The sequence below is a fragment of the Aythya fuligula genome, chromosome 1 (assembly GCF_009819795.1).
Source record: "Aythya fuligula isolate bAytFul2 chromosome 1, bAytFul2.pri, whole genome shotgun sequence".
In the NCBI taxonomy this organism is placed as follows: domain Eukaryota; kingdom Metazoa; phylum Chordata; class Aves; order Anseriformes; family Anatidae; genus Aythya; species Aythya fuligula.
In genome coordinates this window covers 6101122-6128231 of record NC_045559.1, presented here as the reverse complement: position 1 = coordinate 6128231, position 27110 = coordinate 6101122, and the positions used below count along the sequence as shown (strand labels likewise).

At 41.7% G+C, this 27110-nt stretch overlaps 1 protein-coding gene across 8 annotated transcripts in view; it reads right to left on the bottom strand.

The window, feature by feature from the left end:
* The window catches only part of CELF2 (CUGBP Elav-like family member 2), a 366000-nt gene that overhangs the window by 91647 nt on the left and 247243 nt on the right, over positions 1-27110 (bottom strand). For all 8 annotated transcript variants that reach the window (XM_032207709.1, XM_032207706.1, XM_032207705.1 and 5 more), the window contains one exon: positions 4444-4526. In XM_032207709.1, coding sequence (XP_032063600.1) covers positions 4444-4526 — 83 coding nt within the window. The remainder of the gene's footprint in view (positions 1-4443; positions 4527-27110) is intronic.

Sequence of the window (27110 nt, the reverse complement as noted above, 5' to 3'; positions counted from 1 at the left end):
CTAGTCCTCTTCTTACGTATTGGCATTTAGCTCTTTCTAAGAAATCTTACCCAATGCACTAGTTAGCCAAATAGAGAGGATTCTGTTTTTGATCTAGTATATACATTAAAACCAAACCAAAAAATGTCAGTATCACAAACACCTCTGAGAGCAGCCCCAGCATACAGCTCATCAAGGTTTGCCCTCTCCATAAAAGCCAATTTTCACTAAGCAGCATATTAGAGCATGGGGGGACTAAAATTATTACATCTAACTGAAGACAGAATAAATTTAGATGGGAAGAATTTATTGGATTATTATGTTCAGGGAATAGAAGCTACACACCTCTAGCAAAGCCATGAGATTCTTAATGAAGATGAGACTAGTTAAGTCTTGGTTCTACACCTCATCCCAATTATTATAATCAAATTGATTTTTTCCCCTTTCTCCCCTCTGCCTTTTAAAACAAAATCCACGCCAACTTTCATACTGTAAGAAGGCAACTGTAACTTGAATAACACAAACCACATCCCTACGAGCTAGGGTATGAGCTATGTGCTTGCATGCTATATTTGAAAAGACACATCTGAAAATTCATGTTGTTCATTTCCAAGGCATAAAAGCCACTTGTGATGCCAGTACCAAGTAAACAGAAGAGAACTGTCCCTATTTCACTGATATGTATCATATATATCAATATGCATGCATTTCTCAAACACTGCCTATCTTTTTCTCTGCCTAGTAGCAATGCTACTGTAACAAGTGATATCTAAATACACTTTTGGGGAAAGATAAAAGTTCCATTATATGACAAGGAATATTATGTCTAACAGAGAGATTATAATAATCATAAGTGAAAAGAAGATGTTTGATCCTGCTTATGCTGAAAGTTTTTAAAATTTATAAAAAAAAAAATCTTTTAAATGAATTTTATCCTCAGGAAAATGATTAAAACAAGAAAAGCCTTGAGATGTCAGCTGGTGACATGTTTTTCTTCTTTATCTTTCTTTTTTGTTGTTGTTGCTGTGAAAAAAATCTGAGAGAACACAGCAAAGTGCATCATTAACTTCTTATTAATTTCATAATACAAAGGCAATTCAGTTAAAATAGTGGTGCTGCAACTTTAAATTACAGAACTAGCTTGGTATTTAATGAGAGATTTAGCACAGCAGGGTTTCTGTTAAATTAAGTTGTGCCTTCACATCACAGTGGGAAAACAGGTGTATATTGGTTTAGAATTATGGAAATGTTGACTAATTCCAAGGCTTGTAATCAAACAGCAAGGCACCCTGCAATATTTTCTTCCAAGATTCTGCATTAATCATTTATGTCTGGTCTTATTTTCTTCATGTCCACTAAAAGGGTGCAGCTCAAAGAAGCACATAAAGCGTTCGTGTTTTCATGTCTCTGTTACGGATGAGGTCCACACAGACAGCAGATACAGAAACAGAGCACTGCAGGCTTTGCTCAAATACCCACCTAAATTAAGCTGAACATGCAGAAGGGGGATAGGTTTCACTCTACAAAAGCACTTTTTTGGCTTCGTGAGTATCGATCCCCAACCTGCTTACTGAGCAACACGGAGCAGGTCTGCATTTAAGAAATGGAGAGGCAGAGACTGGAGATAACCTGGCTGCAATCATTTAATGCACACAGTGCAGGGCCAGACGTATCCCTCTCCCCAGGCCTGCAGCAGGATGGGTGATACCTACATGCAGGCAAGGTGCAGCTGCTGTGGCATCCCTGCTCTTGTATCTGCCCTAATTCTGTAGCTCAAACCAGTAAAGCACTTGCTTGTGCCCCTGATTTTTTTTTTTTCCTGGGCTATTCAGGGATGCTTCTTATCTGACGTATGGTTGTATATCAGGAAAAGCTGAAGGCACATCTTCTGTTTCCAAATACACCTTCTTATTGTACCTCCCACATAGCACATCTTGTTTACTGGAAGCAAGCTGATGCCTGAATAAACCTGATCCAAATTCATTCCTTGTAACCCCAACAGACAATTGCTTCCATTTGCTCTGAAAGAGACTGTTTCGCACACGGGCTATCCACTACCAATCCCTGCTAGCTCAGGGAAAGCTGCTTAGTGGGCCAGATCTAACAGCATGGAAATTGCTAAAATTCATAGGAGGAGAATCCTGCACAAGGGAAGTGTTTTCTGCATGTGTGCCACAACTTTAAAACACACATAAATGAAGATATTTTGGGAATATCCTGATGCAGCATTAACAGTATCACAATATATGCTGAATGTCAGCCTACAACATGTGCAAAATACAGAATCTGTTATATAATACATGTACATGTCGAATTGTTCCTGAAGTAATGAATCTGTATTTGAGTTGGTTCTCTTTATTAGAGATGTGTCTTTAAGAAGAAGGTATAAAAATTTATCTCCAAGTAAAATCTTAACATCCCTGGCAGTATCAGGAGAAATTTTAAAGCCCAGGCCCCAGTGTCATGGGAATGCAATTTTCACATTTCCTTAAAAGAAAAGTTTGCAGCCTCGTGTTCAGGATGGAAAAACAGAGCTTGAAAAGAAACATTTTAAATGACACAGAGCTAGAGGCAGCATTGGAAAAAAAAAGGTTATATTTTTGAGCTTTATTTAAAAAAACATAAAAAAGGTGCAGTAACCTCTTTAACTGCTGCATGCTCCTCAGCTATAAAGAACCAGAGGAGAAAATGATGCCCTGCTCAAGTCAGATGCTATGCAGAGCTGAGCCAGCTTTGCCACCCATACATGGGTATCTCAGGGAAAGGAGGCTGCCCCTCTGAGTCACCCGTGGATTTATCCAAGACCTCTAAAAACAGAGCTGCCAGCTTGTGGGGCTCAGGTAAGAAAAGAGGAGCACCAGCAGCTCAGGACCACCTCCGTTGGAGTGTCCATCCCACCCAGCCAGTCTGCATGGCCACTCGACTGAAAGCCTGTTGGAGATGACTTGTGTTTGGAGAGCAGTTATACAATAAGCTGGGTTAACTTCAACGTTAGCTGAATTGAGTTTGGGAGTGTTCAGCTAAGGGCTTGGCATTTTCTAGCAGTGGGGATGGGAACCAACAAGTGGAGCTGCAGAGCCAGAGGATGCTGTGATTCAACCCGAGCTCCAAGGAGGTCTCAAAGGCACTTTCCCTGAGGGGTCCCTCAGTACCTTCTTTTCTCTGTGAGGACAGCACATCATCCCAAACATCCTTAAAAGCTGAACCTGCCACTTCGACTATTGACATTTACCCTTGCAATGGCCAGATGCTGGAAAAATTTACTCGAATCTGAAGTTGCACAATTGTTCTTTGATTTTCCTCTAAGCTGGCTGGTCTCTGCAGATTTCCTCCCACCCTGTCCAGCATTTCCACTTGCAAATGACAGAGAAATCCCATTCTACCTCTGCGAATGAGCAGGGCTCATGGGGAACTATCCAACATACTTCTCCTCATTGGTCATTTCCATGACAGATGAGGTGACTTTCCTAATAGCAGTTACATAAAGTGGGCCAGACAGACGTGACTTTTTTTCAAACAGGTAGTGTCCAATATCACATACAGCATGCAGGAGCTAAAGAAGATATTGGCCATATATCTGTCGGTCCAACCATTATTCTATTTATTTATAACAATGACGTATATTTATTTTTTTTGTGTGTAACCATACAAGCCATACATATATTGGAACATTTGCCCTACATCAAGAGGGAATATATCCCTATCCCTTATATTTTTCCATTTCAATCCCCAAAGTATTTGGCTACAACCAGCAGAACAAATGAAAACATTAGAACAAGAAGACTTCAGAGTTAAGTCATGCAATTACCAGCGATATCCTTCGCTCCAGACCCGTAACTCAAGTCTGAACCACCACAGGATAACAAGCTACAGTTTGTAGGATTAGCCCAGTAACACAAGCGCAACTGTTTTAAGCACCGGTGGGATGTATCAGTGGGAGCAGGGTGCTGAGCAGTGGCGGTGGCAGGGAGCAGGATGGCTCTGTGCAGGCAGCGATGTGGTGCTGTGCTCTGTGGTCCCCTGATGTGCAGCCATCACGATAATGCAGGCTGTTGTTTAGAAACCATGTCTACAAAGGCTGCATTTAATGAAGTTGGCTGTATTTTGTCTTTTCCTCTTCTCTCCCTTTTGAAACTAGAGTCCCCAGTGGTGCAGTGTTTTTCTGCCATATGTTTCCCCCCCCGCTTCTGTAAAAAAAATAAAATTGGATCTACCTTGCACTTCAGTAACTGCCTCTAGTCAGCAGGAATCAGCACTATTTCCAGCCAAGGGACTTTCTACAGAAGAGCAACTGCCTTTGGAGATAATGCCATTGCTACAGGACTGGCACTGTTACAGGACAGGCCATCCGGCTTGTCACCCTCCCAAGAGACAAAGGTCATTTAGGGCACTAAGCAGCATCTCAAGCAAAAGGGCTATTTTCTGGCAATGAAATAATTAGGATCAAAAAGTAAATGTACTCACCCCAGGTAAAGTTTTAATATTGTGCAGTGCATTCTGTGCCTCAAGAGCAGCTTTTCTTGTATAAAATGTTACGAAACAACAACCTATAGAGAGAAATGAAAAGCTTTCAGAAATTAGTGAGTATGATTTGTGAGAGTACAATAGGGAGGCAGAAAAAACTGGTTGAACAACACGTTATGAAAGCTGAAAATGTGAATTACCATGAGGCTGCCTGAATGACATGAATAAAAGAAAGCTTGTATGGTTTAAAATAAAAAGTCACCCCCTGTGCATTGCATCTATAGCACACCTACATTGTTAGTGAACTGTAATCACTTAGAAATTAAGTTAACTAAAATCCAATTGGCTTTGTACGGTGTAAATAAGGTTATATTTTTCTGAAGGCTCCCCATTACACTTTGAATATAAGCACCATTGCAAGCTCAAACCAGCAGGAATTAATTCTTGAATCCCAGGCAGAAAATCAGGACCTCATTTAAAGGGCCTTATATGTAAGGTTTGCTTTGCCTATATGCAAGGAGCTAAGGTTTGCTCCCCCCTTTCTGAAACCTGCTAAGACTGGAGGTAGGATGCCCATCTCAGCTGCAAGAGGGAAAACAAACTGCAGGAGAATTTGCCACAGGTGGGATAGTGGAGGCGGCTGGTGGCTGGCTGCACCATGTGAGGCTGTGCTCACCCTGCACCTGCCTAACCACCTTTAGTTTCGGTACAGCAGCTTCAGTTGCCATAATCCCTCATTTTCCCATTGGCAGCATGGTGCAACTGAGCATATGTGGGATCAGACACAGGTTGCTGCTTCCCATTGCAAACGCAGCCAGTCCTGCAGCACACGCAGCCCAGGCAGCTCAACACCCACCCAGGGTGAGGCCAGGACTCAGGGACAGCTATAACATCTTGGTGCGGGACAAAGGAAAAAAAAAAAAGAAAAAGGGACCAGGAGCTGAGCTGCTTCAGTCTGTAATGACTCTCAGGCTATGTCCCACTGCATGTTTTCCAGCAATGAAGTCTGTGAGGTTGCTGCTTCTAGGCATGCACGGGGCATGGAGAGAGCTTTCTGCAGGAGGACCTCATATCCCCATTCCAGGTGGGGTCCTCTACATGATAACCCAGTTTGTAACTTCAGCCTGACTTCCAGCCAGAGAGAAAACACTTTGAGAGCATCACTGCAGCACTGGGTGCATAACGCAAGGAAAATTACCCCTGAAACAGTTCCCACCCAGCACAGTGTCAGTGTTATAGGCACGCTCACAAAGCCTAACCTGCTGCTGCTCTGTCCATATGGGAAAGGGGTTGGGGCTGAATGCAGCCCTAGCGCTGTGGACGTGGGCAGCCCCTGCTTTGGAGCTATGTCACCCTAAGAAGTGGCACCCAAACTGCTCTGGAGCTCTGTGGTCAGGGGGTTTGGTGACTCAACCAGTACGGGGACAGTCTGCTGGGAGGCCAAAGTGAATGCTGAGGTAAAAACCTACTTCACAGCAAACAAAACAACGGCGATTTTACTGCCGAATCAGCAAACAATTCTATTGTCTTAATCCTTGACAGAGATTTGTTGCAGCTCCAGGGAAATGCCAAAACCAAACAGTTAGAAGAAACCTCAGCTCCCGAGCCTCAGCGCTGGCCTTCCTGCTCCCTTGGAGTGTGACACAGGCCAGACACTCTGTCCTTTGCTTGCAGTGGCTCCCTAGTGCTTCCCAAGGTGAAACACCACATCACCCCTGGCGTGCCAGCTTTTATTCAGCCTCTCAGCCTTGCCGTAGCAGCAAAGGGGACCGAGGACAAAGCATGCACAGGAGGACACAAGCAAGGAAGCGTCTTTAGTGGCCGCATGGAGCGGGTTCACATCACACGGTGGAAGGGCTCCATCCAGAATCCCCCCTCTGCTGCCTCCTGCTTGGCTCCAGCTGTGCACTGCTCCGTGAACTCTCCCTCTGGCTTTGCAGCAGGGCCGGTGACAACCATTACCTTTACAACAAGCAAAGGTAATCATGTATTCCCAGCTGGAATACGGCGAGTTTATCCCTTAACAGAAAAGCACTTGCAGGCAGCATAATACACAGGCACGAAGGTAATGCTGACTTAACACAGCTGGGAGAAACACTTCTCGTAGTGCCAACAGATTCCTTAAAATTTCACAGTTCACAAAAGAGAAGGTTTGATAATTATTTCAGTGAGCTGAACATTGTTCGATAGGGATGGCTATTACAGACAGCCACAGCCTGTTAGGGTTTGTGCTTCCTGTGAGTGCTTCTAAATCTTCTATTCCACTGGTAAACTCTGCAAATTTTAATTATTCGAATCCAGAGTTAAAATCGGAAACGAATGAGAGTTTGTGACATTAAGTAGCTCAACTTTGAGAAAACAGCATGGCATATTTCTGTCCTGCCAGCTGGTTCCAAAGTCTATCATCTCCTACTACTGCCTCTGTATTTGTTTCATTAGCTGTTTAGTATACAGCTTTTTAACCAGGAGAGAGGATTCTGAGGAAAAAATACCAAGTAATAGTCATGACCTTTCAATTGTGATGTCCTTACCATGGGTCTGAAGAGTTTCGTTTTGGATTTGGACTCTGTGGGCTTATTCTCATAAGATGTTTGGAAGCTTTGGGTTCATCATTCTTGGCACCACTTGAAAGAACTGCCGCTGAAAGATGAATACCCCATGAAATACCCTTTAACTAGTCGTATTTGGGGAGCAATTGTGTAAGAGAGAAAAATGTCTCTGGGAATGAAGACTGGGAGAAAACACAGCAGGAAACACATGTTTCCAGCAGGTTAGCATCCTGAGATGGTGCCTTTTAACCCCACAGATTGACACATCTGAAAATATACACAGATAAAATCATTATCTGTACTAATTTTGCTTGCATCTTATTAAAGAAATACAACAAAATGATGGTCTGCCTTGCTCTGGGGAGAGCATGGACACAATCTGTGGACTCTTGATTCTGAAGCTCTCTGACAAAGAGGTTGGGGCTGGACTGAAGAAAAAAGAAAATATGAAAATCCAGACCAGGAGCGGCGAACATGCACACAGTCCCAGAGGAAATGCTAGAGCTTAGCCTATGGAGGTGCTCACTGCCAAGGTACACACACCGCTGCAGCTCCAAAAACCCAGCTTTGAAGATGCCTTAAGTGTAAAATCCCTTTGGCTCAGGACCACGTGCCACAGGAGAAAATACGGAGTTCAGTTGTTTCTGCAGAAATACTGGAAGGGAAGAGTGCTGCGTAAAAAGACAGGGCTCATGTGTGCTGTTGGGCTGGTAGCTGGGCCCTGCTGAAGAACAGCTAGGAAGCAACTTTTCTGTTCCACTTTCCCTAAGAAAATGCAATATTACCATAGCCAAATCAGTGACACCACTGGACAATAAAAAGTTTTTTTCTTTTCCTAAGAGAAAAGAAAAAAAAACAACACACCTTCTTCTCTTCAGCCCCCTGCACATATAATCATGGTTTCATCATCAGCAGACACGACAGCAGCTTGAACCCCAGCTAAACCTTTCTGACATCCAAATACCCAAAAGCCTGACAGCGATAACCTTCTCCCCTCCTATTCAGGACTACTTATAAGGCAGATTGACTTGTGGATATGGTTCTGCCTATTCTCAGTCAGCCCAGTTTAGCTCTGATTTAACTTTGTGTGGACTAGCTTCTTCTTGACTGAAGGAATGGGAGCTCATGCCTCCAAAACAGCAAATCCCCTTTGTTTTTGTACACTGGTTGTGGTCTAGTTGGATTTACTCGAGCACACTTTACTCTCTATTTACTCCAGCATACGACATCTCTGCTCTGTACCTAGAAAAAATACTGAATGAATCATACGGATCCCTACAGTCCCTTAAGGACATCGGCAACAACTTTGTGGCTATTCTGCCAGATGCTTGAACAGACCGAATGAAAGCTGCCACCCTGCACTGTACAGCATCTGGTAGCAGCAAACAGGGGACCTGAGAAACAACGCAGTGAGCAGCCCTACTTCTCAGTGCTTCTGGTGATCAAATGCTGCAGTGTAGACACTACAATGCTCAACTTCAACACCTCATTAAAAAAAAAAAAAAGGAAAAAGATCTCTTATCTCAGCTTGTTTTGTCTTATTTTTTTTTTTTTTCCAAAGGAAATTTAGTGCCAGAAAAAGACCTTGAGGTCCCAGCCATTGGGAGAGAGTTGACACATTCAATTCTCCATGACACATCCAATTCACAAGCCCCTGCTCAGGCTGCCAAAGGCACCAATTAGCACCACTGGTGGTGATTTTCTTTCTTTTTTTCTTTTCTTTTCCTTTTTTTTTTTTCAACAGCAACCTGTTTAGCAAGACACCAGTGGGGGCAAACAACCTCACGTATGGCTGTAAACAGCTTTACTTGAGTCACTGTCAAAGATGGCACCAACGGATTGCATGGGGATTGTGCAGCCCCGGCTTCACTAAAACAACTGTTTAGAAGTTAGGGATGGAAATAAGAAAGTGAACAGCAAGGACACTCACAATACCACATTCACCTTTGATTTTCTGCTGACAGCGAAATTGGGCTTCTGAAGGATGTTTGTGCACATTGTGGAATTAAGATAAAAAACAAAGCTTTCACCAGGAAACTTCAGAAAATGCCAGTCCTCCTGTGAGCTATTTTCAGGGAGCTGTTGGTGACCTCCTGCAAGAGGACTTCTCCTTCTGTGTGACTTTTTCATTGAACTAGGCATTGGTGAAACACTTGTCCCCATCCACCCAGCAGTGTGGACACACAGAGCTGTGCCAGTGCCTTCATGGGATACCAGAATGGGTTGGGTTGAACGGGACTTCAAAGCCCATCCAGTTCCATTCAGAATTGGATTATGTATGTTGTGGCAGGGAACATAAATGCATACAAATCAGGTTTATAGTATCAAGACAATTTCATGTCATTACCAGCTAATGTGTCCCTAAAGAAACCAGCCCTGCATGCTGGGATGTGAGTTGAGATCTAATGGTCTGGGCTTGCAAGTAGATGAATCCCAGCATGGTTTGGGTTGGAAGGGATCTCAGAGCCCACTCAGTGCCATCCCCTGCCATGGGCAGGGACATCTCCCACCAGCCCAGGCTGCCCAAAGCCCCATCCAGCCTGGCCATGGGCACTGCCAGGGATGGGGCAGCCACAGTTCCTTTGGGCAGCCTGTCCCAGTGCCTCAGCACCCTCAGAGTAAAGAATTCCTCCCTAATGTCTAATCTAAATCTCTCCTCTTTCACTTTAAAGCCATTCCCTTGTCCTATCACTGCACTCCCTGATAAACAGCCTCTCCTCTTCGTTAGGTTGCAAGCTCCAGCGCAGACACCGCTAGGAGCTCATCCACGTCAGTATTTTTATCGCTTTCTCCCAATTCAAGCACAGACTAATTACTCCACGAGAACTGTTTACATCCCTAATTTTGAGCAGCAAACAAAAGGAAGCTCTCCTCCGCTCGGAGATGTGGTGGGCGCGCTCCTTGCTGGCTTTTAACAGCACTGGAATCTGTGTAAGAGGCTTAATCTCTCAGCCAGGATTTCATGCTTGAATGAATACGGCAACCTCCATCTTGCTTCGGGTGTGAAAACGCTCCTTACAGCTCCCAACACTGAATATACAGTTCCTAGTTTAAAGTTACCAGCAATTATACGCGTGCATCCACATGAGAAAACCCTCAGCCACGGATGGGGATTAAGAGCTGCTGTTGTACGTGGTGCTCTGCGCTTCTGATTTGCTTGAAGAAAAACCTGCTGCAATTTCTTGAAAATTTAACTTTGGGGAGTTGAAAGAGAAAAGATACAGGTGAAAAAAAAAAAAAAAAGAAAAAAAAAGAAACAAAAAACCAACAACTCATATTCTTTGGTCTGATTTATGAGTTTTTATAGTTTTCAACTGTCAAAATTTGTCAGTTTGGATCTCTGCTGCATTGTGCATATTATCACCTGCCGCCAGTATCTGAACCCTAACCATAGGGTATAGAAATACAAGAGCTTATCAGTGCGTCTGCAAAGCCTGCGACAACTTAAAAGTATGAAATTTGCTTTACCTTCCAGACTAATAAAATAAACACTTCAAAACAGCTATAATGATTATCTGATGATTGAACTCTGTATTCTTTTAGCACGTAATGGAATCCTGGCAGACAAATTCAATTCAAAATACATTCACATTCAGGACATCAACAAAGTCATCATGTTGTGAATTGAAAATTCCTTTAAAGGCTGCGTTTGAATTCTAAGGGGCTGACAGATCAAGGGACTGAAGGCCCTGGAAGGCTAAATGAGTGAAGTCCCGCTATGTTTCTTTCTTTCTGTGAATGAAGCTCACTTTTGTGTGTGCATTTGCAAGCAGAACAGGTGCTGGCTTCATACAAGCTTGGAATCTCAATTGGGACAGTAGCTTCTTGTCAATCCCGCACAGTTCAAGCTAGTTTAAGTGAAGGAGGATTTCTTTTTCTTTTTTTCCACCCCCTCCAAATGTTCCTCTCCCGATTTTCACATTGCTCTTCCACGACCAGAATTTAAGCATTACACCACGATTTAACAGGGCTGCATTTCTAAAGGGTCTCTTGCATTCCAGATGTTCATCCCAATGCTGAAAGACGTGCTCGGTAAATCACAAGCAGCTGCCTGAGCAGCATGATTTGCAGCCAAACACACCATGACCCACACTGTCATTTTCCAAAAGGCAACAGAAACATCAAAAATCCTCGCCCACCAAAGCCACTGAAAAGACCTATTGCTGCAGGAGCTCAGGTGCAGTTGGGCAACAAGCGTCTTTACATTCATTAATTTTGGTCAGCTCAATGGAAGCCTTGTCCGGTATTTATTCTGTATTATGGGTTTTAGCACAATTAGCTAACCAGAGTGAAAGACACCATTCTACTATTAGGAGAAGTGTTTCAAGCCTTAGAGATTCTGGTTTGGTGACTCCATACAAAAACTGAGAAAAAGATGAGCTGGCTGAATAGCAAATACAGACATTCCTGACAAAGGAAAGCAAAGCCTTTCCAGAAATAAAACTCTAACTGTTTCTGCAATTCCACTGAACAGAAAAAGAAGGTGGCTAAGGCAGAGGGAGGCATTTTTGATTCCTACCTGCACCATCCTCTTGCTCTATTGTACAGGGAGTCACTGAAGAGCACGATGGCAATGCTTCACTCCTGAAGCAATCCCAGATAGAATTGCCATACGCTGCAGAAATCAACCTTTAACGATGCTGCCTCCCAATTAGCTCAGGTTTGCTAATAGTTTGATATAATTGGCACCCTGATGGAAACTGTATTACCAATCCTGTCACCAGCCAGGAACCCGAAACGCCACTCTAATGACAGCACATATTAGAGCAATGCCACTTCTAATATTAATACGTTAGCCACAGGTAGGCTGGGGCTCATGCACCAGAAGGATTCACAAACAGGACATGCCAAATTCCACCCCGGGCTCTATTTTTTCATCTGGTTATAACATCCAGGGTGGCAATAGACCAGCCCCAGCGTGCCCCGAACCGCCCCTGTCGCATTATAGCACAACTGCTGCAGGCCTGGAGGAGCCCTGTAAATGGCCAATGAAAAATGATCCCACAGAGCTCAATTTTTTCAGCCCGTGCCTCGCAAGTTATGACGGCCTTTCTGTTAATTGGCCACAAGTCCTAGTTTGCTGTCAGCCTTCAGCTGCACCGGGGAGCTCTTTTGGAGGAGTCGTACTCTGTCATTCCTGTACCCTTGTGAATACAAATGCTCTCTATAAATGTCCTTTGCCTACAAAATGGAAGTATTTTTTTTTTCCATTCTTTTTTTGTTTTTTTTTTTTGACCTAGATTAAATTTGCTGAATTTTCAAGCCTTTTGGGAAAGCAGCGAAGAACTAATATGCACCGGTTTGTGTGCCACACCACTTCCCTGCCCATTATCATGTAAATTTTGACTAAAGTGCGACACAGATAGAAGAGATATCACGGGCAAAATTGCCAGAATCTGCTTTTCTTGCTCTCTGAAATAAGCCACTTATATTAAACAGTTTTAAGTGTCTAATAGCTGTAAAAGTATCGGAAGAATTTCAATGTCCATTTTTCATATAGGACAACGACAGCTGTTAGCAAATTCCTGAGCTCTCTCGCTGCCTGCGTAATGACTGGGAAGCGAGCGGCCAGCACGCCGACACGGCACGTCAGGGCTCTCTGGTTTCCTTCTGAAGGACAGGGCCAACTTCCACATCTGCAGCTTGGGAATGCTCATTCCAACTCTGTAGTAGATAGTGATAAAGGAGGGGGAGGAAGCGGATTCAGGATTGGATTATATATGTTGTGGCAGGGTAAATAAACGCATACAAATCAGATTTATAGAATCAAGACTATTTCATGTCATTACCAGCTAATGTGTCCCTAAAGAAACCAGCCCTGCATGCTGGGATGTGAGTTGAGCTCTAATGGTCTGGGCTTGCAAGTAGATGAATCCCAGAATGGTTTGGGTTGGAAGGGACCTCAAAGCCCACTCAGTGCCACCCCGTGCCATGGGCTTCCCAAGCGTTCATCCCACCAGCCCAGGCTGCCCAAAGCCCCATCCAGCCTGGCCTTGGGCACTGCCAGGGATGGGGCAGCCACAGCTCCTCTGGGCAGCCTGGGCCAGGGCCTCATCACCCTCTGAATGAATAATTTCTTCCTAATGCCTACTCTAAATCTCCCCTCTTTTAGTTTAAAACCACTCCCACTTGTCCTGTCATTACACTTCCTGACAAAGCATCCCTCCCCAGCTTTCCTGTGGGACATCTTTGAGTACTATGAGGTCTTCCTGAAGCCTCCACTTCTCTAAGCTAAATAACCCCAACTCCTTCAGTCTGTCTTCATAGCAGAGGTCTTCCAGCCCTCTGACCATCTTTGCAGTCCTCCTCTGGGCCCGCTCTAACAGATCTGAGATTTCCAAACATAAACTCGGGAAATGCTGTGGAGATTGGTGAGTGGTTGGTGGCATTGTACCCACACATCAGCATGGCATCAACACCCGATCTGCTCTGTGAAATAGCCGGGTGCTGGAAGCACCACCAGCCTGGCCTGGACTCTTCCTCCTCTACCACCCTTGCAAGCACCCAGCAAGTGTGCAACCCTTGGAGAGACATTTCTTGTTCAGTCCCATGAGGAAGAAGGCTGTCTGCCAACGCCACAGAAAATCAGAGCCATTGCTCAGTGCCTTTTCTTCAGTTCACATTTTGTCCATTTACACTTCTAGATCTTGAAGATCGAACATAATTGGGATCACATACATCTGTACATACTGTTTACAAAAAAAAAAAAAGTCTGCTTATAATAAAAACTTCTTGTCAGAGCTTTTGGAAAATAAAAATCTAAGTAAGTAGGACAGCAGGGGAGAGGCCAAGGAGACAACGGTCCAGTCTCCAGTTCTGTGATGGGTCTGCCTTGGGAATCTGTACTCCCAACTGGTAAAGTACAGAAAACAATATATATAGGATAAACAAGAAATATTTTTGTTTTAATTGGAAATTGTTCTAAGTAAGGCCTGTCAATATCTGTGTATAAGGTATTACAAAGAAATTTGGTGGGGATATTTACATGAAGCTACGACACAAACAATCACTTATTTCTCATGCTGCTTTTTTTTTTTTCCCCTTTATCTCTTCTTTTCTCCTTTTCCTTCATATTCTCACACTAACTCTCCTTAATGTTAAATTCACATTCTCCTCCTCTCATATAAACCCTTACTTGTTTCCTCCCAGCAGCTGGTCACTGTTTCCTTTTTCTCCTTCCCCAGGTAACAACTATTGATTTAAAATTACTGGCTTTGAAATGCATTAACATCTTCAGCCACTGTGCAAGTGAACTCCTAAGTTTGTCTATATGCTAAAAGTGTCTTTGGATATAGTACAAAAAGAGGATTCAGAGTGCAGATGCTAAAAAACACGGAAATTAAAAATTAAGATGTCCTCCCTTTATTAATACATTCTTACAGCAGATATCTAGAGTGACACTGTATTTCAATTCAAAAAGACTCTGCAAAGATCATGTTTATAGAAATCAATGTAGACAGGAACACATCTTTCTCAAATGACATTTCAAAAGCCCTACACTCTCTGGCCCTGATATTCACTGGTAGGAAATCAAACTTCATAGTCCATACCCACTGTATTTCCATGTATTTCCATACCCCATGGAAATACATGGATTTCCATGTATTTCTTTAATTAGAATGCTCAAGAAAGATCACTAAAGAGTGGTTTTCCCAATAAGACTTCCAGATCAATGCTGTGATTTAACCTCTAATTTTACTGTGACTCATAGGAAGCCATCCATCTACTAGTTCGGCTGTGATGCAAGTCTAGTGAAAATATTGAGAATAGCATAGCTTTATCAAACAATCCCTTTAAAATCTTCAAACCTCTGAGTATCTAGAGAGTTAATTGCAATTTATAAGACTACATTGTCATTACAAAAACCTATACTGTGCATTTGAAATTATTTTCACTGGTTAAGTGCCAATGACATCCTGGGCTGCATTAGGCAGAGCATTGCCAGCAGGTTGAGGGAGGTGATCCTTGTCATCTGCTTGGCAGTGCTGAGACACATCTGGGGTGCCGGGCTCCCTGGTACAAGAGAGACATGGACATACTGGAGAGAGGCCATCAAGATGATGGAGTGGAGCACCACTCCAATGAGGACAGGCTGAGAAAGTTGGGACTGTCCAGCTGGGAAAGAGAGGAAGGATCTTACCAATGTGCATACACAGATGAAGCGGCGAGTAAAGAAGATGGTGCCGGGATCTTCTTAGTGGTGCCCAGTGAAATTCAAGAAAATGCAAGAAATTTTGAAGAAATTCCATTTAAGCATAACGATAAACTTTTTTAATGTTTAGGTTAATCAAAAACCTGGCATAGGTTGCGCAGAGAGGTTGTGAGTCTACATTCTTGGAGATATTCAAAACCTGCCTGGATATGGCCCTGAGCAACCTGCTGTAGGCAACCCTGCTTTGAGCAAGGGGGTTGGATGAGGTAAAGCCCAGAGGTCCCTTCTGACCTCTGCCTGTCTGTGATTCCGTGAAATGACAATGAAGGAATTTAAGTGGCTTTTTCACAATACCCTACTAACACAATACAACTCCTTCAGAAATATATTGCAAGCTTATTTAACTTCAGCAAACAACATCAGTAAAATTGCTGTTTTATTGTTGTACTCATCAGTCGGGAACTAGCTCTCATTCACTAGCAAATTTTACACACAAGACAAGTTTTTTCATGGCAATAACACAGGGACTACTCTATTCTTTACAAACATTCAAATTTCAGCATGGTCCTTGTTGCCACAGACACACAAGACTGTAAGAACATCTAGTATCACATCTTGTTTTCAGTAATATAACAAGAAATTTATGAGTTCAGAAGCATTAGGATGCATTTTTAAGTTACAGTTCATCCAGTCCTGTTGTATCTGTTACATCATGAAGTTTTGTTTAAATTCAGTGCACACCTCCAGTATTATGAGACCACCTAACCCACAGCACAGACAGCTCTGAAACCCTGCACTTGTGTCTTCTAAAGATGATTTAGGTAAGGCCAAATCTAGCAATACAAAGAGAAATGGTCCAGAGAGAAAGAGTTAGAAAAGAAGACACAGAGTAGAAAGATTATTGGTGACACTTAATGCAAAAACATTTAAAATGAAACAACACAAATAATCAATCTTATTCTTTACCCAGAAACTTGTTAAGAAGACGGTGGATGGGTTGGTTTCAACACTTGTTTGGATTTGGAAGTTTTCTTTACCATTTTTGCAACAGAATCTAAACCTGACCTTGGATAATTCATTTCTAGGAATAGAGTGTTGAAGTTCTTCTGAAAATAACGTTCAATGCCCATCTGAATCTTCAGATGCTTAAATGCTTTTGAACAATCTGGCCTTTAATCTCCCTGTGCCCCAGCTTCTCCTTGTAAAATGGAAAGAATAAAATGTCCTGAGCTCAAAGAAATGCTGTGAAGAAACCATATAAAAAGAGAGAGAGAGAAAAAAAAGAGGTGAAAAGATACTGCAATAATAATGATGAGAACACTGCTTGCAAGTGCAGCTTCTAACTAAACATCTACAGTCTGGCATGTTTCCTCCAAAAGTTTGCTTATAGGAAATGGAAGAAATCAATAGAAGACAGTCAAGTTGGTGTTAGGGGAACTTCAGCAGTTTGGAAAGAAATTCTAGCTTAAATATTGCCCTATAGTGAGTTTCATTCAACAGAGACCTATTTTCCCCCAACACCATCTAACCCTGTATCTTACTGCATTCGCATAAACCACTTAATAGGGGCTCCAATCTCTGCTGGTCAAAGACCTTCCAAAACCTCCACTTGGAGCTATGACTTGTTACAATATACACACTATTTTCAGGGAGCTAATTTTCATCCTTTTGAAAACCTGTTTTCTTAAAAACGTGTAACTCTTCCCATCTTTATAACTCAGTTAAGTTATAATCCATTGTCTAAGTCATACTTCCTGTGCTGTTTGCCCAAGATGCTTGCAATTCTTTCTTGACTTCAACTTTATAAACGCTTACGTATCTCATATTGATTCACAGACTTTCACAGTTTGACTCTCACAGGGTCAGAGCACATGTCAAATCTTTCCCACATTGTGTACACCTTCAAGCAGCGTTTCATCTAAGGAGCTTCACTTTCACTGAACTTGTTAGCAGTGACACATTTATTCCCCAATTAAGATTTTTTTTTTTATATAACAGCAAGAAAAGAAAAGAAACAGAAGAAATTTCTGGCAACTCTTCTATCTTTCTAGTTGGTTGAAACAATTTTATGCAGATGAAGATGCAACTCTACAGAGCCTTTGAACTTTAAGCAACATCTTTACTTGGCTTTGAACTCTCAACAGGGCCCATGATCTTTCAAAGCAATATATTCTGCCTGTGGAAGCTTCAAACAAGGGGAAAAAGGCATGGTTAGAAAAAAATGCAAATTTTTTTTTTTCCTTTTTTTTTTTTTAAATACTTGATGCTTCTGGAAATAAATAAATAAAAAAAACACAACTGAGTGGTATCTGAAGAAGTGTATGCGGCACTCAAGTGTTTCCCTAATTAATTGTTTAGATGAGTGCTAAAATAAATGCAGCAGCAGCAAAGATAAACAAACCACTTTAGTAATAAAGCCATATATTTGTGCAGACACACAAAAATAAATGACAGCTCTTAATGAGCACAAGCAATGAGAACGAAGAACACACTTCATGTGGGGTATCGATGCTTGGAAAGCTCAAGCTCAAAGACATTTGAGAGGTATCTGGCAACAGCCTCCTGGCCCGACTCATGTTTGTTCCTTGTACAGCACGGAGGCTGATGCGGCACCTAGATTTGCACAGACTAATGGTGTAAGAATAAAAAGCGTGCTGTAGAAGAATAACAGCTCCTGCTTCATCTTGCCTAGGCAGCCTCATAGGAACAAGAAAAGCACTTGTGGTGAGAGGGGTTGTTATCCCGGTTTATGGTTGTTATTATTTATTTTTGTCTGATGATTAACTAACATGAAATCAATGAAGGGAGATGCAGAGTACGTGTGTAATGCATATGCTTCCAAACTGAGAAAGAAAAGCTATGATGATTCATACAGTCTTTTCTTGTGACTGGAAATGAACTAATGAAGGGGAAAAGTGTTATCTTACAGATCTAGGAAAGCACGTCTCAGAGAGGACAGCATTAGACTTCCAAATGTAATTATTCCAAAGTTTCCTCTGGTCCTACCTGTACACTTCCAAGAATCAGGATTCCCATAATTCTCCCAGAAGACTATTTAATAAGCTCACAAGTGCTCATTCTAAAGGCACTATTCATGGTAAGCACTCTCACCCTTGCTTAGTTTCACCTTGCTGTTTACTTCTTGAATCTTCCTAAACAACATGACTACTTTGCAATCTTTGTATAAATGACTCAGTAACCAAGCAAAACAGTTAAAACCCATGTGTTGTAAAATAAATATGATATCCCCCTAGAAACCATACTACTAGCTATGTATGATTTGGAAAACTGGTTAAAAATCTATTCACTGATATTTAATACCTATCAAGGGAAGGGAATATTGAGTGTGGTGGATGACCCATGGGTCACATCTTGAGTCCTCTAATTAATACCACATCAGAGAAGTCCAAACAAGATGGTACCAAGATACACAGACTCTATGGCTCTCCAAAGACCTATATCTCAGATGTGGCATTTAATCAGATCAAGATTTAAAATAAATCTCTAGCAGCCTGTTTCCAAGTTATGACAAGAGAAGTACTTGGCTAGAAAGGTAAAGGCTGTATAAAATGATTGGCAACTGCTCAAGACAAGAAGAGAAAGGAGCAGAATGATTGGCAACTTAATCAGAAGGAGAAAGAAAAGTAGAGAAAAGGAACAAAAGGAGTTCCTAAACAGCTATGTGTTGGCTCCTGCGGCTGTCAAAGGTGGCCTTGAGCAGGCAGTGGCAGGAGGGCTTACACTGAAGCTTGTCTGCAAAGTAGATGAAACTATTCAGTGTTCCTTGGCATCAATAGCGTGTGGAGCCTGAATGTACCTAATCGTGTTTGGGGTAGCACAATTCTGTACAGTGTTCTCCACAGGTCACCGCAGCAGCCACAGGAACACGTCCAAGGAAATATCACGGATGTGCAGCTTAGGGTGCTTTGCAACCAAAAATTCATAGAACTTTAGAGCAAAGTCCACAGTCTTATCTGAAAGCCTCTGCTCCTTCTCTGACAAGAGGCTCTTTCTTTTAATCAGTGTTCATTTTGCATGAAGACCAACCTAAAGCATCAAAACATTTTGGTAGCAGTAACCTTTGTTTAATGTTACAGTGTGCCCTTGTCTTTTATTCAACATGTTATTATCTCTTAAAGTATCTATGTTAAGAAAACCAATGCAAACTTCTCCTGAAGGAGAACTGAGGAAGGGTGTGGTAGAAGTTATCTTGTCAAATGAGCTTTGCAACTACCAGTTTTTACCAGGAACAAACATTGCTTGCTCTTTTCAAAGAAAATACACCCTAGCCCATGGCTGGCTTACATTTATCCCCAGAGTGCAGTAGGTCAACAGAGAAACTGCAAAATTATGTCCTAGAAATGTGAAGTTTCTTTCCCCGAATGAGACGGGGCATGGGGAAATAAGGAGATTCTTGGAGGGAAGTCCTGGTAAGACTGGGATCCGTGTCTTGTGTAATGTGTTGGCTCCTGGTAAGCATTATTAAGGCAAATCTAAAGATACTGCCAAGCAATTCAAAATCCTCGATCAGACTGCAGCATTAATCACTCTTGCATTTTGTATGCAAGAAGAATAAACCTTAATGTGTAGCAAAATTATGTCTGAACCTGCATATTGCAAGTTTTCGCTATAATGCATATCATAAGCTTTGACACAGAGATAACTAAGCGATTACTTGTCAACCTCCTCTCATTCCATCAGTCTTAAAAGATAGGATAAAAAAAGCTTTTCATGTGCAACAGCAGGCTTCAGATTAGTCCTGCGGAGTTATCAAAAATGTGGAACTAAATATCAGACAAGCCCAATTTAAAATGATGAAACACTTTTGAATTCTAAAACAATTAGGCTGATTTACAACACACAGCCTGATACGCTGTAGGTTTCAATACTTTCTTTTGCTTTTTAAAAGGGGGAACGTATTTTTCATGCTACCCTTAAATTAGTGTATCAAGATTTTTTTTCTCCTGAATAATATTCAAGAGCAACTCTTATACCTCCTTATACCTCCGTTTGTGGAAGGTTCACATTTCAAAAGGCAAGACACACAGAGAAGTGAGTTACAGACCCAGCAAAGGCAACCCCCCCTGGCTACAGACAGCTAAAGAACAGTATCATTTCTTTTTTTTTAACATGGCTTTTCATTCATACCGTGGTACCAATTTACTAAGTTTTCATTCTTAGGTCCCTCATTTCTTTTGGTAAATTCTGGGGTGCTATGAAGATTACTCAGGTGAGGCTTGCAATTTTCTCCTTTATTCTTCATGATGCTTATTCCTAGAAAACACATGCATCTTGACTACTCCTGATCCTACTGGTGCTGAGATTTAAACAAACACTGACACTGACAATGCAGTTCTGGTTGATCATGTTACTAAAAAGTCACCCGCATTTCAATATCCATTTGATTATAACCTGTGTTTTAAGAGACACAGAAGACTGAAGAAACTCTGCTTTCAGTTACAAGACAATGCTTGTGATGGCAAAAATTGCTTAAAGCCTACACTATAGGATGTTTGGGCTCCTTTATCACAGAATACTGGAATTTAGAGGATAAAAGACAAAACAAAAGGTTCAGGGCATTCACAACACTTTTAAGGCTTTCACTTTTGCAACACACATGGACAATGGACTTTAAATGTAAGTTCTGTTTCTCTATACTTAAGGGTATTAATATTTTAGTATGACTGCATCTGTGAATGAAGACATTCAAAAAGCCATTATGTTTTCAACTTAAGTTAATAATAAGGCTATTTTTCCACCCACTCTCTGGCACAGCCGTAATGTTCTTGGCCTCAAGTGGGAGGCAATGTGGAACAAGGATTAGCAAGATGGATGATATACAACATACAGTGCCAGTTCACATAAAATATTACTAGATTGGAAATGACTGTTTACTGTCTCAGTGATTACATGACCACTTTTTTTCCTTCCAAGTAACATACAGTATGTGGAGCTCCTCTATGCCAATAAAGCTTAGTGCGTAGCACCTGGGTAATGACAAATTAATTTTTGAGCTAAGCCTGATGATGGGGTCAGCCAAAATCTTAGGCTGAGTTTATCCCCAGTACTATTTTACATGGCAGAAAACGCATCCCTCATACTCATCAGTATTAGCACGAAACTGGGATTATAAAACAACCAACAAAAAATAAATAAAGAGGGGAGACCAAAATACCCCAAAAATGCAAGGACTGTGTGTGTTTACAGTACAATAATAAAACATGATTTTATTGGCGGGGGGAAGGGATGGGAATAGTATCCCATGGTCCACTTCCAAACAAAATTGGACAAAACATTTAGGAATGCAGTAAACGGAACAATTATGGATTTGGCAGACAACAGACTGGATGAGCTAGAAGGTCTTTTTTTCAATTCAGATAGCTTTCCAAACCTGGGACCTTTGCATCCTGGAAGAGAAGATCTTTTGCCTCATCTAGAAAGCCAACTCTCTTGATCAAGACTGTAGCAGCCCAGCCGCAAGCAGATGGGGCTGGGGGGCGGAGGGCTAAGCCCTGTTTCAGGAAGGCTTAAGGCTTCAGCAGGTAACATCATATCTCCAACCATTGAGACATGGTTACCTCGACACAGTGATCCTCTTACTGAAATACACTTTGTAACCATGCCCATTTCACTGAGGCCTCGTAAAACCGGTATTTCCAAGTTTTATGTCCTGTCCAGGCATAAAATTTCTTTTACCATGAAGTCAACGCAAGTAGTTTGAATTATGAGTGCTCAATAGTTCCCATCACTTAGACTTCTGGCCACAGCCATAGCCAAAATATCAGCAATACTTCAGAGTTGAAAAATGTTTTCTTTAATAATTTTAGTGAGAGAGCACTTTCACTTGAAAGAGAAACAGAAGTGTTTCAAAAGGGCAAAACTGTCTCATCCCTAAGCAGAGCTCTTCTGAAAGGGCTGTTTGCAGAATCCAGACACTGCTGTTTTCATGTAATAGTTTTATTGATTTAATAAAACGTATAAACAGGCTGATATGCTTATCATGCCAGCTGTAGATGATCTATATTCACTGAGATACCTATTCCTACAAAAACAGTCTCACTGAAATTAATCTTCATGTGCACTCCTCCTTCTCCCATAAGCAAAGATCTAGGCGCTTCGAAAGGCACATTAGCTACTTCAATAAATAAGATGAGCAATTCTTGGTTTTCTTAACCACCCAGGGCCTAAGTGGATGATCTCTTTACATGCCCTGGATGACAAAAAAGACATTAAGTATTGGAATTTTTCCTGTTGAGTAGCCCAGTGAAGGAGAGCCAAGTTTTCAGTCTTGCTTTAGTTGTCATTTCCAGAGCATCAGAGTTTCCATGATCAGCACATCCCACATTCAGGTCATCAAAGCCTCAGCATTGCACGCCCCAGACTTTTTTTCAGGGAGTCGTTCCAATGCTGTGATCAACTACCCGAAGTTTGAAAGTCTGCTCCTCTGACATGCTCAATTTGGCAGCTGTAGGAGAAGGGCTGTTAGATGAGAAAAAAACGGCACAAGTAGGCACATTCCCTTCTCCTACTCATTCTCTAATGATCTTTGTGTTATTTTCTTTGAAATCTTATTTAAAATTTCAGCCTTTAACAGTAAGATCAGCAAGAACAGATCCTTGCTTCAATAAGGATGCACAAAGCCCTTTTTGTTGAGGAGAAGGGTCTCAAACTCCGGCGTCTGCGCTCTGCAGCTTTCGCAGCAGGCATACTTTCAATCCATCTTGTTCGTTTGTGCCGTCAGTGTTTCAGGACAAAGATCATTTTAACAATCTGTTTGCAGAGCATATTGTACAATCTGTTAAGTGCATCTGCAATATGTACAGGAAATGGTACTAAGAGCACGTGGACAAGGCTGGAGCCCCCAATTTTGGGTCTCAGCATGGACCCTGACACACAGTGGAGGAGGCTGAGCTTCTGACTTGCTGCATGCATACAATGCCTCACAGGCACCCTCATCAAAGTCCAAACCCTGTCAAAATTCCCAATAAAATAGTAAAATTTTGTCAAAATGGTCAAATAGTGAAAATTCCCTAAAAAAAAAAAAACCAAAAACTCACCACCATAATGCATTCTATTTCAAGGGAGGTATTGGAAAGTTAAAACCATGACCACACCAATGGCACTACGGTGCCAAATTACCTTTTGCATTATCCTCCTTAGATGCAAACTGAAGCTATGAAACTTAGGGGGAAAGAGGAATAGTTCATGCCAGATGCTACCTAATGAACACCCAATCATAAATGCTACAAACAAACGTATGAAAATTCCCTACGCTCTTTTCTAAACAGATTGTTCCCAAAAATCACGTCTGACCACAACAGTAATAATGTTTCTCATCCGTACTAAATATTTATCATGCTTTTGTTTTTAAGCCAGTGAGCACTTCTGACATTTGATGCACCACACATTGCACTCGCACTCCTTGCAGCACAGATTGTTATTCTCCTGCTTTACATGCTGATTTCTCTTTTGTGAACTGAGACATTGAATATTTTCATGGGGGAAAAAACAGATCAATGATTTTTTAAGAGAGCTAAACAATTCCGTTTAATGAACATCAGTTGACATGGGCAATTACACTTTTTTCACAAACACATACAAAAAAAAACAAAACCACAAAAACAAAGAGGAGATTGTAACTCCTTTGAATGGCATGTGCCCTACTGATTGTAGCAGAATGTCAACTGCATGCATAAACAGGGGTGGGTGAAGTTCAGGAGTGAAATGCGCATCAGTAGAATGTAAGACGCGTAGGTTAATAAAAACTTTTGCCATTTGATTCGGCCAACAAGAAATAAAGTAGCTTTAGAAACTGTTCCACCGCTTCCCAATTTGCAAAGAAGAGTGGTTCAAAACTATTTTTATTCGTTTTGCTGAATGAGCAGAGGATAAAAGATTTTTTTTTCCTGAGATTTCATGTATTCACTTTTTAAAGAGTGCGTATGAAAGGAAAATTAAATAACTTCAAACATAAAGGAGATGCATACCTCAATATTTGCGCCATTAGAAAATATTTGGCAAAAATACCCAGTATATCATGTTTTCTCCTTAATGGTTAAAACATAAGAGCAGCATAGGAAAACTGTGAATGTCTTTATCACTGCCTCAAAGCACCTCTCTGGGTATGTCACTCTGTGTTTCCATGCGTCTGAGCTTCCCATTTATATAATGTGAATATGTTAACATGGCTTATTTGCATTTCTGCTTTTATGTAGGAAGTCACACAAAATACCCTCCCGAATGTCACCGTGGCATCTTTGTATAATGCAGGAGTGAAAATCCTGTGTTAACGGCAGCATTAAAAACACCAGCAGCATTACTGAACAAAACCCCTCTGCCATCCAGATCCATTCCTGCTCACATTAGCTAGGGACCACACCGACCACCCCAACCCACTCCTGATGTACATATCCTGTGGGCTTCTTTTGTACATATACATGTGGGCTTCTTTTCAGGTACATATACGCTGGGTTTCTTTTTGTTGTCGCTCCTGCAGCCGTCATCCACGCCAGCTACGCTCGAACTGGCAAGGCCACTTGCTCATGCCAAAAATCACACCTCATTAAGACACTTGGAAAACCATCTGTAAGAGGAATCTCCATAAACAGCCCTCTTAAAAGGCTGGGTGATTACATGTCCTATACATACACTGCTATTTGTTCTTACCTTCAAGCCTATTCCTATTCAGCAAAGCAGTGCAGAATATTCTTCAACTTTAATCACTTGCTGAAGTCGTCAGGGCTGTGTGCTTAGTTGAACAGGGGTCTTTATGAACCAAATATTATTCTTAGTAATAAGGAGACCTGGCAATACACTAGATGGAGCATTTGATAGTAAGTAACATTAATTCAATTAAATCCTCTTACAGCATATGCTCTCCAGCTAATGTAGTTTACAGTGAAATTTTCTCCTGCACTCATTTAAATATAATTGCTGCACTTATCTTGTCATGAGGAAATTTCTGAAGGTTACTTGTACTGTGCATGTGTAAACCTATAAGCTGTGCTGACCTTTAGTTGTGAGATTTTTTTGAACTACTTAGACTGCAGCATCTAAAATAATAATGATAATGATAATAATAATAATTCCCCACTTTCACACGGCACCTTTTAACTCAATAAATACCCGCGTGAGAACTAGCAACTAACAGAGCACAGAAAGGCATGCCAGCAGCTCAGGGCTGGAAAGGAAAGGTAACACCTGGAAATGTGGAGAATGTAAGGGCTGGGGGATGACACACACTAAAAGCAGAATATTGGTACAGCATTTTGTTCAATTCTGAAAAAGATGAAGGGGTGTGTTATTGAGATAATTTCATATTTACCTCTCACACAAGAACTGGTATTACTAAGAACAATGGGGCATGCCTGCATCGTGCTGCAAACAAGTACCTCGTCCTTTCTGAACCAGAGAAGAAGCTACCTGATTCCGACATGAGCCCAGGTATTGCCAAAACAACAGTCAGGGGTTAGTGGCACTTCCATGTGTTTTCCTGCAGGTCTGCCCCTCATATTCACATGTGTTTTTCTGCAGAACTCCCCTTCATATACTGGAGAACAGTCAAGATGATTCACAAAACTGGAAGGTGGTATCAGTCCAAAAAAAAAAAAAAACAGAAAAAAACACCACCATAAAACAACCAAACAACCCACAAAAAGCAAAAAAAAAAAACGCACCTCAACTCTGAAGCAAAGCAAGACTTGAGTGTGCACAAATATCCATAACTATACTGTCTTGAGAGCTTAATGAAATATTCAAAGGACAGACACAGAGATAGGAAGAGAAGACTGCTGAGTGTGATAGAAGCAAGCATATTGGAAAGCCCCACATATACACAGTGAAAATTTCAGGCCCTTTTCTATGACAAACCTTCCTCTTAAGTGCTCTGTGCCCAAGTTCTGGTACTGCAAAAGGAAACCTTGCTTAGTTTTTACACCTCTGTAAATGTAGCCACATGGATGTATGTAAGGATAAAAGACATTTGATATAACCATGCCTATCTGATCATCAAGGCTCATCAAAACTTGCTTTATGCAGTATTACATAAAAAGAGGGATTGAATTATCTCACTCTCCCCATTTCCATTTTCTTGCTCCAACCCAACACCTACTGCATGAAGAACCATCAAGGGATTTTGTATAGTTCTTATGGCACGTACCAGCTGATGTCAAGGGAGAACACAGGACAGCTAAGTATTTGAAAACACGTAAATCAAGCACAGATAGAAGAGGCTCTCAGTCAGGAGCAACATTTTCCTTTCCACAGATAGTTCCCCCCACCATGGTGAAGTGAATTAAAATTGACACCCAGAAAAATCTAATTGAGCCAGAGACAACACACCACTTTGCACTATAGAAGCTGAAGCCCCAGCAGAATTACTCAGGTTAATACAGTCCATTTTTAATCTACAATGATTTTATATCCCATGATCTGCAAACAAAAAAAGGAAGCCTATTGTTTTAATTGAGGGGGACGTGGGAAGAGCGGGAGCCAGAGCCTATGTGTGTGCTACACGCTCATTTTCTGACAGCAGTCCTCACCAGAGCTGCTTAATACGTGACCAAACCAATGCAGAGCTCACCTGGGCACTGCTAACATAACGAAATCTTTGTGTCGAAAGAGCTCAGGGATTCGAGCACTGAAAATGAAGGCAGCGGATTTGATTCAGGCACAGGCAGAATGTTGTTGTCTGCCTGCTCCAAGTCACTCAACAATTTGGGGAAAAGTCCCCACAGCCCTCTGTATCTTATTTTTTTGCCAGCTGGTATAAACAGAGTGATGATATTTGTCTCCCTTTGCAAAACACTCGAGAAGTGCAGCTGAAGCAGTGGTGCGTTGCTGCTCCTTACGGTGCTCATCCTCACAGCCATGAAGTTGCAGGCAGTACCTTATATTAATCTACTCCCTATTGCAGTACAGCTCCCTAAAATTGCAATTGAAAGCATGACATCTTGAGCTACTAGGAT